The sequence below is a fragment of the Acomys minous genome (assembly GCF_964271855.1).
Source record: "Acomys minous genome assembly, chromosome: 10".
In the NCBI taxonomy this organism is placed as follows: domain Eukaryota; kingdom Metazoa; phylum Chordata; class Mammalia; order Rodentia; family Muridae; genus Acomys; species Acomys minous.
In genome coordinates, this window is record NC_140491.1 from 67,916,503 (window position 1) to 67,932,531 (window position 16,029).

Consider the following 16,029-nt stretch of genomic DNA (forward strand, 5'->3'; position numbering starts at 1 on the left):
GCTTCTGTGTTTAGGGTCTTGATGAAGAGCAGAGTGTGCAGTTATTGCAGTGTTACCTTCAGGAGGATTACAGGGGGACTCGCGACTCACTAAAGGTTTGTGGTTTCCCATCTGCCTTTCTTCCTTAGAGTTTGGGTCCTTGCCCTTTACAGAAGAGATTAGCGATATACAGGTGTTAGGCAATATCCATCCATCCATCTGTCTAATCTGTTCATCTTTTCTGGTTCTTTGAGACAAGGTTTCTCTGTGTAGCCCTGGCTGTCCTGAAACTCACTGTGTGGACCCAGCTGGCTTCACTCAGAGGTCTGCCTGCATCTGTCCCGAGTGTGTGCTACTACTGCCCTGCTAGGCAGTACTTGTAAAGGCTGGACAAAGATCCCAACATATGTTTAAGAAGACACCTGTCTTCATTCTTGCAGGAGTTGTAATATCAAAGAATTACATGTAAATGAAAGATCTGAGAGAATATCCTATTGTTAACAATAAAAAAAAAAGCCCAGATCATTTAATATTACCAGTGAAGACTCAGGAGTCAGATGCCGGGGTGAAAGCCTGCCAGCTCTGAGAGGCAAAGAGAGCGCCCAGCTGCCCTTCCTCCTCAGCTCACATCCCAGAGGGAGAAAGCCAAAAAGCTTGCTAGCTCACCAGACAACCCTGGAGGAAAAAGCCAAAGAGCTCTTCTTCTCCACACTGTCTCTCCTTACTATTTAATCCCTGTAGCTGGCTGCTTGCTCCGCCTGTTGATAGGGTTAACTTTATTTAATCCTGTATACAGAAAGCTCTTGGATTAAAGGTGTGTGCTAGGGCTGAACCACACAGTTTGTTTACAGTAAACAGAAAGCTCTAGAATCAAAGGCTGAGCCATACCACTATTAGACACAGGTTTTTATAGTTCACCGTCTTGGGGTTCACAATGGGATCAAATACCCTGCAACAATATCCTATCTTCCCAGCTTTACTCTTTTGTGTCAAGAGACAGACCAGTGGAGAGGGCAAGGTTTTGAGCGATAGTTTGGCTAGACTTGGCTTAATCGCAGGTGAAAATGTTCACAGAGATAAAATAGAAGGGCAGTCACGAAGGGTGTGGTGCATCTTTTTCTTTGCCAGTTGCATTCTGCCTGTAAGACAGCTTCTTGACTGCTCTGTTTCCCTTCAGACGGTCCTGCAAGATGAGAGGCAGAGCCAGGCCTTAACCCTGAAGGTAAGCACCCATTGCTATTTCATTCTTTCATGGACAATTGTGTGACAGCTGCTTGACCGTGTTTTCTTGAGCATTCCTGCCTTTTCTTTTTTGTTTTTTAAAGTCTTACTGTCTATTCTTAGCTGGCCTGGAACTCACTATGTAGACTGGCCTGGCATGGAACTCACATAGATCCACCTGCCGCTGCCTCCTCAGTATTGGGTAGTAAGGGCATGTGCCAACACATCTTCCCTCTTGGCTCAGTTTTTAGGTCTTAGCTGAGGCTTCTTTTTGTTTTTGTTGTTTTTGTTTTGTTTTTTGTTTGTTTGTTTGTTTGTTTGTTTTTCGAGATAGTCTCTCTTATAGTCCTGCCTGTCCTGGAGTCGCTTTGTAGACCAGGCTGGCCTTGAGCTCACAGAGATCCGCCTGCCTCTGCCTCCTGAGTGCTGGGATCACAGGTGTGCGCAACCATGCCGGGTTCTAGCTGTTGTAGCTGAGGCTTCTTAACCCCAGGACCCAGCTGAGTAGTTTTTCCCAGGATGCCTTATGCTGCTGGTGCTGAGAACTCACTTTGTGGATGACTGTTCTCTAAGGCTCAATTAACTTGAGATTTTGGGGGGAGGCCTGTGCTGGTGATTAACTTAGGGCCTCAAGGGTGCTAGGCAAGCATTCCACCACTGAGTCCCACTCTCAGACTTAGGATTAGTTTGTATTCCTATGCTCCTTGCCCGTCCTGCAGCCTTCTCAGGTCCTGTGTGTCCCTGGATGTTACTTCTGCAGTAGTTTCCTGTTGATACTCAGTGCAGCTTAAGTACGTTGCTTGCATGTGGCTGGGGCTTGTAGCCCTGGGTGTTGTACATTTGTTTCATGTATTTGACCTGCCAGTTTATAACTTCTATATTATTTAGACCCTTTGAGAACTCATGCTGGAGAATTGTTTTTGAAATTTGTTTGTATTGTTAAGTAATAGTTCCTTTTCTCTTCCTTGGGTTATGACTTTTTGTGGAAGGGTATTTATTGCTTAATTCAATGTGTTTGCATCGCTGATATTCATCAGATTTTTCTGTTCATGTTTAAAAATGTTTATAGGGCCTGGAGGTGGCTCCGTGGTTCACAGAATACACACTGCTCATCTAGAGGCCTCTTTTGGGTTCCTAGCCCCCATGGTCTCTCACAGATGCCTGTAGCTCCAGCTCGGGGCATGCCCTCCTTCACTCCTTTGGCCTTGGTAGGCGCCATCACACATGTGCTATACACATTCATGCACATAAATGAGATGCGTTTTAAAAGATTTACTTATTGTGTATAATTTCATAGCAAGTATGTGGCGGTGAAAGAACAAGTTGTGGGAGTTGCTCTCCTTCCACCACATGGGTCCTGGAGCTTGAACTCGGGTTGTCAGGGTTTGTTGCCCCCGTCACATTTCTGAAGGATCTAATTATCAGCACTTGTGAAGTTGAGTCTTCTTTTGGCAAGAGTGAGTAACTAACTGACTTTAAAATTTTGTGGATATCCCCTAGATTGCAGATTATTATTATGAAGAAAGGACCTGCATTCTTCGTTGTGTGTTACATCTTCTCACATATTTCCAGGATGAGCGACATCCCTACAGGGTAAGCCTACTTGCTTTTCTTTGTTCTCTCATGGCCTTCGGATTTACATAATTTCATATCACTCATAGCTACCTGAATGTTTATATTTTATTCTACACGTGAGTTACTGTGTTCTGTTTTTTAAGGCTGAATATGCAGACTGTGTTGACAAGCTGGAGAAGGAGCTGGTCTTAAAATACAGACAGCAGTTTGAGGAGCTGTACAGAATGGAAGCACCAACCTGGGAGACGCATGGCAATCTAATGGTATGTGGTGCTTGTGCTCAGCTCCAGCTCAAGAGAACAGCACGCCTTGTTCAGGGAGTGCTAGTGGAGTTACATAACTGAGCGCATGTGCCGCTTCTTCAGACAAGAGGGAATGTGTCAGAAGTGGTGGGATGGGTGGAGGGAGGACAGGATTAAAACAGGTCTCAGGCGGGACAAGGGGGTAGGTGTTGCTGGAGAGAGGGCTCAGAGGTTAAGAGCACTGGCGCTCTTCTAAAGATCATGAGTTCAATTCCCAGCAACCACATGGTGGCTCATAACCATCTATAATGAGATCTGGTGCCCTCTTCTGGCCTGCAGGTGAAATACTGTATATATAATTTAAAAAAAAAAAAAAAAAGACAATGTCTCATTCTGTGTCCCAGGCCAGGGTATCCTGGACCTTATGGCTTCCCCATCTCTCTTACCTATTTTTTGAATGCTTTACCTGCATGTACACCTGTACACCTGCAGGCCAGAAGAGGGCATCAGATCACATTATAGATGGGTGTGAGCCACCATGTGGTTGCTGGGAATTGAACTCAGGACCTCCAGAAGAGCAGGCAGTGCCCTTAACCTCTGAGCCATGTCTCCGGCCCCCAAGTTTGTTTTCTTCCTTCCTTCCTTCCTTCCTTCCTTTCTTTTTCTTCTTTCTTTCTTTCTTTCTTTCTTTCTTTCTTTCTTTCTTTCTTTCTTTCTTTTGTTGTTGTTTGAGAAATGGTTTCTCTGTGTAGCCCTGGCTATCCTGGACTAGCTTTGTGGACCAGGCTGGTTTTTTTGCTTTTTTGTTTTGTTTTGTTTTTTGAGACAGGGTTTCTCTCTTTAGCCTTGGCTATTCTGGACTCGCTTTGTAGACCAGGCTGGCCTTGAACTTACTGCCTCCCAAGTGCTGGGATTCAAAGCGTGCACCACCACACCTGCTTTCTTTTAATATATGAAAAAAAATGCAGGTTTATTGGAAATGTCTCTCTACTGCCATGCAGTGGGAAAGAGGAAAGGGTGCACAGAGAAAGGAGAAAGAGAAGAGGAGAGATACAGAAAGAAAGAGGAGACCAGGTTTCATTCCTTTTTTTAATGTACATTGGTATGTAGGTGTCAGATCCCTTGGAACTGGAGTTACAGACAGGTGTGAGCTGCCATGTGGGTGCTGGGGATTGAACCCAGGTCCTTTGGAAGAGCAGACAGTGCTCCTAACCACTGAGCCATCTCTCCAGATCCAGGTTTCATTTATTTGTCTTTTTTTGTTTTTGTTTTTTCCAGAGCTGAGGACCAAACCCAGGGCCTTGCGCTTGCTAAGCAAGTGCTCTACCACTGAGCTAAATCCCCAACCCCCAGATTTCATTTTATGATCATTTTCTACTTCGTGTAATACTAGTCTGTTCTTTTCATCCTAAATTCTAAACTAACTAGCTTATTATATTATATTATATATTAAAACAGTCTCTCTGTGGGTACTATTCAGTGGTAGGAGACTTTCCCAGCATGGCTAAGGAACTAGTTTTCTTATCTAGCACAGCAAAACAAGCAAAAGCAAATGCTAGTGACTTAAAACATATGATAGAAGAAAAGGACCCAGGCCTGGCTTGAGGACACAGGACTGAAATCCAAGTTCCTTAGGCAGAAAAGATTGGGTTTAAGGCCAACTTGAATAGTGTATGTGTGTGTGTGTGTGTTTTCTTTTTTGGAGACAGGGTGTCTCTGTCAGCCCTGGCTGTCCTAGACTCTACCACTGAAATTAGGATATGGCTAGGTGTCTTCCTGTCCACCATGGGACCTTTCTTGGTAAGAACACCATACTAGAAAAGAATGTGTGCATAACCGTAGTAGAGGGCAGTGGTCTATATATGCCAGCTGCCTACCTTGTCCAGATCTTGTTTGCTGGTTGTTTTTGCCAGGTTGTCCTGGAGGTTTTATAGTGTGATCATGCTGGTGAAGATTGGAGATAAGCTGGGTGTGTTGCACACTTGTAATCTCAGCACTTAGAAGGCAGAGTAAAAGGATCCAGGGCTCAGGATTAGCCTCAGCAACGTGATGAGCTAAAGGCTAGCTTGGACAACATAAGACTGTCTGCATGCACACAGTACTCTTCCAAGTGGACTTCCAGGACTTCTTAGTGAGGCCCTGTCTATTTTTTTTAAAAAAAGGTTAATTTGTTTTCTAGTCTAACTGTCTTTCTCTCCCCTTTTCTCTGTATTGGTGCAGACTGAGCGCCAGGTATCTCGATGGTTTCTTCAGTGCCTCCGGGAACAGTCTATGCTCCTAGAAATTATTTTCCTCTACTATGCATACTTCGAGATGGCGCCTAGTGACCTGCTGGTACTAACTAAGATGTTCAAGGAGCAAGGATTTGGTAGTAGGCAGACCAACAGACATCTGGTGGACGAAACCATGGATCCTTTTGTAGATCGCATTGGGTAAGTCTGAGTGAGGTGGGTTATGAATGTGTGCAGTGTTTAGACCACTGGCATTGCAGGGGCTTTGTGGCTGGGTGGAGAGGGAGACTGTGTGGGGAAGTGGGTGGGCGTGCTGACATAGGAACTGTAGTCTGGAATTAAGGGCATTTGTTCTCTCAGAACTGTACTTTATTTAGCACTTTTTTACTTTTGTGTATGAGTGTTTTGCTTTTATGTGTATGCATGTGTACTGTTGTTTGCCTGGTGCCTTTGGAGACCAGAAGAAGGCATTGAATCCCCTGAAATTGGTGTTAGCAATAGTATAGTATGAGCCATCATGTGGGTGCTAGGACCTGAACTGGATCCTCTACAAGAGCGGCAAGTGCCCTTAGCTGCTTTCCCATCTCTTTAGCCCAAAGACTTTCTTTTTTGTTTGTTTCATTTTCAAGACAGGGTTTCTCTGTGTAGACTGGCTCTCCTATAGCTCACTGTAGACCAGGCTGGCTTCAATCTCAGGGATCCACCTATATCTGCCTCCCAAGGGCTGGCATTAAAGACAAGTGTCTCGAGGGCACCAAAAGCAAAAAGATTATTCTCGGCTTCCCTCCAGGTCATTGTTTGTCGTCTTTGAATTTATTTTTTTCTGTACTCATGGCCATGCTGAAGCATATTCTCCAGTGAACAAAGAAATACATTTGAGAAGTGAGAGCTGGGTCAGGCATAGGTTATAGCTATGGAAAACTTGTGTTAGTTTTGAGCTGCCCTGAGAGATAGGCACAGCCACAGGCCAGTGTCATGTCCTTGAAACTGAGGTGTGCTGGACACAGGAGCATAAAGTACACACAATGAGATACAGCCTGTGGGCTTGGGTGCAGGGCCCTGGGTTTGGTCCTCAGCACCACAGAACCAGCAAAGACTGAGAATACTCATTGTTAGCTATGGTAGCGAGTGCCTTATATTGCCCTTTAGTTTCCGCTCTGAACAACGCGAATAAGACTGTGACACAGCTTTCCTTTCCAGGTACTTCAGTGCCCTTATCCTGGTAGAAGGCATGGATATTGAGTCCCTGCATAAGTGTGCCTTGGATGACAGGAGAGAACTGCACCAGTTTGCTCAGGACGGGCTTATTTGTCAGGTGAACTGGGAAGGGCCTTTTTCTTTTCTCAAGTGGTTTATAGTGAGGTTTAATCAGGGACTGCCCTAATGCACAGCATTATCTGTTCTGTATTTTTAACTAGGTCTTGGAGAAATCAGCTTTTCATGCAGGGATGATAGTAGAATATATAATAGGGAGCAGAGTCACTAGCAGAGGTGGCACAAGGACACAGCCTTTGGGTTATGGGCGTTTGTGGGGTTTGTGAAACAAAGGAAAAGGGAAGAACCCTGAGAATGATTAGAAAGACAGAAGGTGTTAAGGAAGGATCGGCCCATAGCATCGCTGATTGAACATGTGTCTTATAGTTCTAAACCAGATTGTATGAAATCAGTAGAGAGAATTGTGGGTGAAAGTAAGATGGTGGGGTGAAGGCGCGTGCGGTCCTGGTATAGGGAGCAAGGGTCTCTAGAAGAGCGGTTTGCTTGGCCATGATGACTTGCCTGACCTTTTCATAGACACACGAGTTCTCTCCCCTCGTTAGGATATGGACCGTGCTATGCTGACCTTGGGAGACATTCCACATCATGCCCCTGTGCTGTTGGCCTGGGCCCTCCTCCGTCACACACTGAACCCAGAAGAGACCAGCAGTGTGGTCAGGAAGATAGGCGGCACAGCCATCCAGCTGAGTGTGTTTCAGTACTTGACTCGACTGCTTCGGTCACTTGCCAGTGGGGGAAATGATGTGAGTCTCAAGTGGTTGGTAGCTGGACATGAGGAGAGCAGGCCCTGGAGAACAGTGAGAGCGGATAGAGGCATGGGTCCTTTAGGTTTTTATTCTTTATTGAGATGGGATCTCAGTTTGTAGCCCTGGCTGGCCTTGAACTTTTTGATCCTCCTCTCAAGGGCTGAAATCTCAGGCAGGTGCCACTGGGCCAGCTTTGTGATACTCTTTTCACTGGCTTCCGTGGGGTGCTCAGAGAGCATTCTCTGCACTCCCTAGCGCTATCATACTTAGTCTTGATAATATAACTGTGTTTGGAGAACCACCTGACTTACACATTAGAAAACTGAGACTCGCTCAGGAAGATGTAATTTGACCCAAGCAATAGTACTGAGTAAGTGGTAAGCAGAGGCTGAACTGATAATGGTGTCTCACTCACTCTTGAGCTAGAACAGTGGTTCTCAACCTCTCTGTAGATGGAACAACTCTTTCACAGGGTTGTCTAAGACCATCTGAAGACACAGATATTTACATATTATTCATAACAGTAGCAAAATTATAGTTATGAAGGAGCAAAGAAAATAATTATGGTTGTGGGTTGGCACAAGGTGAGGAGCTATAAAGGGTTGCAGCATCAGGAAGGCTGAGACCCACTGCACTGGAGGATGACTGGGGACGTCTGAACTGCTCAGCTGTAACAGTGAGTGAGAAACTCTTCTGAGTCTTAATTGAGGCTCAAATGGAGTACACTTGGTTTATTATTCAGCTCATACTGATGTGCTAAAGTGTCAGGAGCAGGCTCAGTGGTCAGGTATTTACGTAGCATATGTGGGGCCCTAGAATTAGTCCGGAAGGAAAAAACAAACAAAAAAACCAAACCAGATTTGGTGGTTGTCATTGGCTGTTACCTTTGCTTGTTTGTTTTTCAAGGACTCTATTATAATGTGATTGCTGAATCTTGGAGAGAGAGTTGTGCTGTTCAGACTTAATCTTTTACTGCTCTGTCGTTCTAGTGCACCACAAGTACTGCCTGCATGTGTGTCTATGGCCTCCTCTCCTTCGCTCTGACCTCACTGGAGCTGCACACACTGGGCAATCAGCAGGTCAGTACACGGCTTTCCTTACTTAGGCTGGCTCTGCATTTGCAGTCCACTCACTTCACTGCACCCTCACATTTGTTCCTTGTTGTTTGTTTATTTGTTGATTGATTGCTTGATTGATGGTCTTTTCGAGACAAGGTTTCTCTGTGTAGCCTGGCTGTACTGGAACTTGCTCTGAAGACCAGGCTGGCCTCGAGCTCACAGAGATCCGCCTGCCTCTGCCTCCCTGAGTGCTGGGATTACAGGTGTACATCACCACAGCCTGGCTTGTTTTCATTTTTTATCAAAGATATCAGATGTAAATTGTAACAAACTCAGAAAGTGATACAAAGGATATAATCCTATCACACAGGATGATACACATACACACGTTATATCCTGTTAGCAGGTGGATGTGTCTTCTCTATGCACAGACATACATACACTCTCATTCTGATGTAATTCAGTATTGGAATCATGGAATATATGATGCTGTGTAAAAGTATGGGCTTTCCCAGCCTGCCCTTGCTCTGCATAATGACACAGAAACCTTTTAATTTATTTTTTTAAAGATTTGTTTATTTATTACTATGTATACAGTGCTTCCTGCTATGTACATTTCCAGGTCAGAAGAATGCAACAAATTATATTATAGATGGCTGTGAGCCACCGTGTGGTTGCTGGGAATTGAACTCAGGGCCTCTGGAAGAATAGTCAGTGCCCTTAACCTCTGAGCCATCTCTCCAGCCCCCTTTTAATTTATTAAAAGCTTATGGCACTATAGCTGGACAGATAATCAGCTATTCTAACCCAACGATACTGGTCTGGTTTGCTTCCTACCATGTGGCCCATCATATGCCATCTTAGTCTCGCTCTGGCACCTCCTGGTTATCCCCACCTGAGACCCTCCCTCCTCCCCCCTCCACTACCCTGCTCTTCTGCTCAGCTATTGGCTGTTCGGCTCTATATTTAACCAATTAGAAGGTCATGGGGAACAGAAATCAGCATTTGAATACAGAGTTCACAAAACTTCCTCCAGTAATTGTCTTGGTATCCACCAAGGTTTAAGCCAGGGAACTCCTAAGGGTACCGTATAGGAAACCTTTAATGCTCACTTCCCGTGTGTAAATGTCAGAATCTTCATATAAAATGTGTACATGTCTGGGTGTGGTGGCACACATCTTTAATCCCAGCCCTCGGGAGGCAGAGGCAAGCGGATCTACAAAGAAGTCTAGGACAGCCAAGGTTACACAGAGAAACCCTGTCTTGAAGGGGGGGGGGGAAAGAAGAAAGAAAAAACTGTGTACATGTTATCCTGTAAACTTAAATCATCTGTGGGTTACTGATAATACCTGGTATGCAAATGGTAGTTATGCTGTCTTGTTCAGGGGGTAGTGGTAGGAAAAAATGCATAGTTGTTTGTCCTGTCTTGTTTTCTATTTTGAGATTATAGTTAGGTGGGACTACGTAGCCCAGACTGGACTCAACCTCCCACGTGTTCCAGCTACTTTTCTCAAATGGTTTTGGTTTGTGGTTGGCTGAGTCTGGATGTGCAGCCTGACAGTTTGAGACCCAGTGACAGGCAAGCTGCACACTTGTCTGCTTGTGTATGTATTTTGCTGAATTGTTGTTTTGTTTTGAAACAGGGTCTCACTGTGTAGCCCTGGCTAATCTGGAAATTGATTTGTTGACCAGGCTGGCTTTGAACTCACAGAGATTTGTCTGCCTCTGCCTCCTGAGTGCTGGGATTAAAGGCGTGTGCCACCATGCCTGGCTAGCCTTAGTTTTAAATTTTATTTTTTATAAATTTTATTACTGTATGTAGATATATAGTGCATGTGTTCATGCATGTGCATGATTGCTTGAGTGTGGAAGGCCGAAGGCAGCTTTTCAGAGTCAGCTTTCGCTTCTACTATTACATGGATTTATTGTTTAAACTTGAGTTGTTAGGCTTTCAGATCAGTGTTTTGCCTACTGAGCTGCATCTGTGGCTCCTTAAGCTGAGTTTTTTGTTATTATTTTGGTTTGGTTTTTCTTTTTTGTTTTTTTAAAGATTTATTTATTATTTATACAGTATTTGGCCAGAAGAGGGCACAAGATTTCATTATAGATGGTTGTGAGCCAAGGTATGGTTGTGGGAATTGAAGAACCTTTGGAAGAACAGCCAGCGCTCTTAGCTCTGAGCCACCTCTCCAGCCCCTGGTTTTGTTTTTTCAAGACTCTGTGTAGCTCTGGCTGTCCTGGAACTTACTCTTTAGACCAAGCTGGCCTCCAACTCAGAGACTCACCTGTTTCTGTTTCCCAAGTGCTGGGACTAAAGGCCTGTGCTACCACTGCCTGGCTTCATAGTTAATGATTAGTATTTTATAAATTCATGAAAATGAGATTGGTGTCAATTGATAGGCTCAGTTACTCTATTCTACTGTTTGGGCACAGAAAAAACTTTGGAAAGTGGTAAAGTTCTTGTGACTTCAGCTTTTATCCTACACTTTAAGATTGATCAGGAAGACCTGGGACATAGATAGAAAGAAAACATTCGGCCAGTCATTATATCCATGGGTTTATCCACCCACACCCCAGTTCCTGAAGTAACAACTCTGAGACTTATTATTTATGAGCAGATGCTCAGGCCATAAGCTTTGGCTCGTTCCCCGACTAGCTCATAACTTACTTCACCTGTTTACTCTGTGTGCCACATGGCTGGTTACCTCTACTCAGTTTCATATGCCAGTCTTCCTCAGAGGCCAATCCCCTGCCTCTGACTTTATCCCAGAGTTCCTCTCTTTTTCCTGGAACTCCCACCTCCTATTTCCTGCCTCAGCTAATAGGCCATCAGCTTTTTATTGACAGGCAATGCTTCCATACAGTACACAAGAGAGTCTCTTTACAAGTTGTGGTGGCACACACCTTTACTGCCAGAACAGGAGGCAGAGGCAGGAGGATCTGTGTGAGTTTAATGCTGGCTTGGTCTACATAGTGACCAAGGACAACCAGGGCTACATAGTAAGACCCTATCAGGAAGGAAGGAAGGAAGGAAGGAAGGAAGAAAGAAAGAAAGAAAGAAAGAAAGAAAGAAAGAAAGAAAGAAAGAAGCTGGGTGTGGTAACATATGTTTGTAATCTCAGCACTTGGGAAGTCAGAGACAGCTGGATTTCTGTGAGTTTGAGGCCAGCGTGGTCTACAAAGTGAGCGCCAAGGCTACACAGAGAAACTCTCAAGAAACAAGACAAAACAAAAACAAAATAGAAAGGAAGGAAGGAAAGAAGAAAATGTTCTAGGGCTGGAGAGATGGCTCAGCAGTTAAGAACACTTGCTGCTCTTAGAGGCAACTTGAGTTTGGTTTCCAGCACCTCCATGATAGCTCACAGCTAGCTGCCTGTACCCCTATTTCCGTGGGAGTGGATGCCCTCTTTTGCCCGCCCTCCCTCCCTCCCTCCCTCCCTCCCTCCCGTTCCTCCCTCCCTCTCACTCTATTAAGTATTCTATAAGCAATTGATGGATGCCAAGTGTGCTAGGCTCTGAGCTGGTACTGAGGACACAATAGATTAGAAAGATCCTGTTCCTGCCTAAGAGCTTGGACCACATAAAGATAACAACACTAACTTTCCCTTTTTGAGACAGGGTGTGCCAAAAGCAAGGCATTGCAGCTTTCATCATTTCCATCCTGTAGATAGGCATTTACAGACCAAGAAGTTCAATATGTGTTGCACGCCTTTAATCCCAGCACCTGGGAAGCAGAGGCAAGCAGATCTCTGTGAATTTGAGACCAGCCTTGTCTACATAGTATGTTCTAGGCCAGCCAGGGCTATACAGAGAAACCCTGTCTCAAAAGGAAAAAAAAAGTGAATTTGTGAATCTGTCTGCAGATAAGAAGTGCTTGTCTTACCCTCTCAAGTAGTGCTAGGAACATAGGCTTGCAGGGTCATGCTGTGACTGTGAACAATGCAGCATTGTGCCGTGACTGAGAACCAGGCATCTTGCTGTGCTGTGCAGCATGTTTCTTGGTGTCCTTCTGCTAATAGAATACCATAGATACCTGGTTCATGCAGGGAAGACAAACCATTTTCTTCTCTTGACAGGATGTAATTGACACAGCATGTGAAGTCCTAGCAGACCCTTCCCTTCCAGAGCTGTTCTGGGGAACAGTAAGTATGTTGGAGGCACTCATGCTGTGACATGGTCTAGAGCAGTGGTTCTCAACCTGCTTAAGGCTGCAGCCCTTTAATAGAGTAGTGACCCCCACATAAATTACTTTGTTGTTATGTCATAACTGTAATTTTGCTGTGTAAATGACTGTGTTTTCTGATGGTCTTAGGGGAGTCCTATGAAAGGGTCATTTTGAGGTCACAACCCCAGGTTGAGAATTGCTTGCTCTATAGCAAAGAAAATGATGAGATATTGTGAGAAGTTTTAGGGTTAGCATTTTAGAGTTCAGGTCCAGCTGCTCAATCTCTTTTTCCTTTGTGTCCCAGCTGGACTGATGTGCCTCCATAGCTTGTCCCTCCAGAGGCCCCTGAGAGAAGCTGTTACAAGCCATTTTAGATTGGGCATCTGTTGCCTGTGTGTGCTGGCGAAGCATGGTGTGATTTGGAGTACTTCTCACTTTAATAGACGCATAGCATAAGGAATTACATTGTGTGACAAAGGGTGGCCAGGAGGATAGGCAGGCAGTCTCTTTTCAGGTCACGAATACTTCTATATCTTTTCAATGGAATATGAACATCTTAAATTATATTTATGTCTGTGTAAATGAAAGGATTATTTCTCAGGTTGTTATGTTTTCTTTTGTTTTTTCAAGACAGAGTTACGTAGCCTTGGCTGTCTTGGTCTTGCTTTATAGACCAGGCTGGCCTCGAACTCACAGAGATCCACCTGCCTCTGCCTCCCGAGTGCTCGGATTACAGGCGTGTACCATCAAGCCTGGCTGCAATCAGTTTTCTTAACTGCCGAGCCATCTCTACAACCCTCTTTTTCTAGATATTCTTAGCATTGCTGGGCACTTGTGAGGAGGGATGACTTCTTCTTTTCCACCTTAGGAGCCAACCTCTGGTCTTGGGATCATTCTGGACAGTGTCTGTGGAATGTTCCCCCATCTCCTTTCCCCACTTCTGCAGTTGCTCCGAGCCCTTGTATCAGGGAAGTCCACCGCCAAAAAGGTGAGTGATTTGCTCAGATTGCTAAAGAGCAGTGGGAGGGGCTGGCTGAGGTTCCCTGGCATGGCTGTATGCACTCTACATGGAAGTCCACTGCCAGGACAGGAGGTTGTCTGAAATCAAATGAAAGATGCTCTTAAGTGGTGTCACCTCAGATCTCTATAGGGACTTAAGAATCTTGTTGCTAAGTGCCTAGTAGCCTGATAGCTGCTTAGGAGAGGACAGTGGATTTAAGAAATGAGTGCTGAGCAGGAGGAGGGTGTGTTTTGTGGCCAGTGCCTCCCCAGGGTCTGCAAGGGTGATGGTGAGAGAGACTGGAAGGGCACGCCGAGAGAGCCAACTATGTTTGTGTGGAGTAAGGGGAGCTTGAGTTAGGTAGAGGATGGTGAGGCTTAACTGGAAAGAGCAGAGGCAGTTTTCAGATGAATCTAAGGAGTAGTCTGGAGAAGTTTAGCAGACCAGCATGTACAACCCAGCCTAAAGAGCGAGTGTGAAACCCTTTGTAAAAGTGCCCCACGAGTGAGCATATAACTGGGTGTCTTTCTGGGTGTTGGCAGGTGTACAGTTTCCTGGATAAAATGTCGTTCTACAATGAACTTCATAAGCACAAGCCCCATGATGTGCTCTCTCATGAAGATGGAACTCTGTGGCGAAGGCAAACCCCCAAACTCCTGTACCCTCTAGGTAAGACAGGTGCCCTGCAGTAGCCCTGCTTCAAGGGGTCGAGTTAGGCTTGCTGCTGGCTGGATCCTCTCACGTGCAGTGCCCGGGAGGCACCCTTCTCTGCTCACTGCTTGTTGGTTCATGGGTAAAGAGTGTTGGCTTGTGGTGCTGAGCATCAGATCCAGGACCTGATGTGTTTGGGCAGGTGCTCCACAATTCAGTGGTGCCCCTGCTTGCTTTCTCTTACCCTCTTTTTGTTGTTATTGTTTGTTTTGAAAGCATCATGTTTTGTTACTAGCCCAGGCTGGCATGAAATCATGATTTTCTTATCTCATCCTTTTACATGCTAGGATTATGTACACTATACTGAACTTCTGGTGCTCGCTCTCTCTAGGGCTCTAGCGTGCTCTCTCTCACTCTCTTTCTCTCTTTAGGTTTTTGAGATAGGTGTTTTCTGTGTAACAGCTCTAGTTGTCCTTGAATTCACTCTGTAGACCCAGCAGGCCTCAAACTTGTCTCTCTTTTTTGTTTTTTTGTTTTTGTTTTTGTTTTGTTTTTTTAAGATTACTTTTTTGTATATTATTCTGTACCTCATGTGAGCCTGCAGGCCAGAAGAGGGCACCAGATCTCATTATAGATGGTTGTGAGCCACCATGTGGTCACTGGGAATTGAACTCAGGACCTCTGGAAGAGCAGCCAGTGCTCTTAACCTCTGAGCCAACTCTCCAGCCCCTTGTCTCTCTTTTTTAATGAATGTTTTTACATCACTAAATTCTCTTACTGTATTTGTTATTGTTTCCTGTAATGAGGTAAGCAGGACATAGGTCTGTCCATCGTATGATCAGTGAAGTATCTGACAGATTTCCTTTCACTCTCACTCATATTTGACATTTCTTTGTCTAAAGAATGTTTAGATAGAGTGCATTGGGGTTTTTTGTTTTACTAATTGTCCTAGGATTTCTGTTGCTGTGATAAACACCACAATCAAAAGCACCTTAGAGAGGAAAAGGGCTTATTTCCTCTTACGGCTTTATACCACTGTTCATTAGCAGAGGATGCCAGGGCAAGAACTCAAGCAGACACAGTTACGGGTTTGCTGTACATGGCTTGCTCAGCCTGCTTTCTCACACCGCTTGGGGCCACCTGCCCAGGGTTGACACTACCCACCGTGGGCTGGGCCGTCCACATCAATTATTAATCAAGAAAATGCCCCTGCAGGCCACTGTGGTGGGGTGTTTGCTCAATTGAGATTCTTTCTTCCCAGATGACTGTAGCTTGTGCCAAGTTGACAAGATAGAGCTAGCACAGCACACCAACCTAACAGTCTTGTCTTTGTAAAGTACAGTGCAAATGTGAGTGGTCAGAATGCACTTTCCGTTAACCCAACATGCTCACTTGTTAGTTTCCAAAACCCTGGTGAGGGGAAAGGAAGGGACATGGGAGCAGCTCATAATTTTATAATCCCAGGTATGGCTGTGCACACGTATGTATGCATGTGTGTCTGTGTGTGTGCATGTGCACACGAGAGAGAGAGATTGATTCTGTGTGTCTGTGCGTGCTCCTTGGGCTAGCTTTGTCGTTTATCCTAACTTGGCCACTTTTTATCCCCTTAAAGACTGTAGGTTTTGTTTGCCTTTTAAAACATTTCCCCAGCAAATTCTAAGCAATAGGAGATACAATCTACCTTCTGTGTTACACAGATCTTTAGGAATATGCAAACCAAAACATCTCAGCCAATCTTGAGTAGTTTGGTAATACAGAATATGAGCACACAGAAAACAAGACAAAACAGAAAAAAAAACTGTCTGTTTAACACACAATTAATATTAAGCTAAAAGAAAAGCTGTTTTGACTGCCTTTTTTTTTTTTTAAATTATTTACTTATTATG

At 44.7% G+C, this 16,029-nt stretch overlaps 1 protein-coding gene across 1 annotated transcript in view; it reads left to right on the forward strand.

Annotated features, from left to right (window-relative positions):
- Positions 1-16,029, forward strand: part of NUP188 (nucleoporin 188) — a 54,123-nt gene that overhangs the window by 15,389 nt on the left and 22,705 nt on the right. The window contains exons 5-15 of the mRNA XM_084798425.1: positions 15-95; positions 1,157-1,201; positions 2,701-2,793; positions 2,919-3,038; positions 5,238-5,449; positions 6,449-6,563; positions 7,066-7,266; positions 8,259-8,348; positions 12,404-12,469; positions 13,361-13,480; positions 14,035-14,161. Of these exons, the coding sequence (XP_084654551.1) occupies positions 15-95; positions 1,157-1,201; positions 2,701-2,793; positions 2,919-3,038; positions 5,238-5,449; positions 6,449-6,563; positions 7,066-7,266; positions 8,259-8,348; positions 12,404-12,469; positions 13,361-13,480; positions 14,035-14,161 (1,270 nt within the window). The remainder of the gene's footprint in view (positions 1-14; positions 96-1,156; positions 1,202-2,700; positions 2,794-2,918; positions 3,039-5,237; positions 5,450-6,448; positions 6,564-7,065; positions 7,267-8,258; positions 8,349-12,403; positions 12,470-13,360; positions 13,481-14,034; positions 14,162-16,029) is intronic.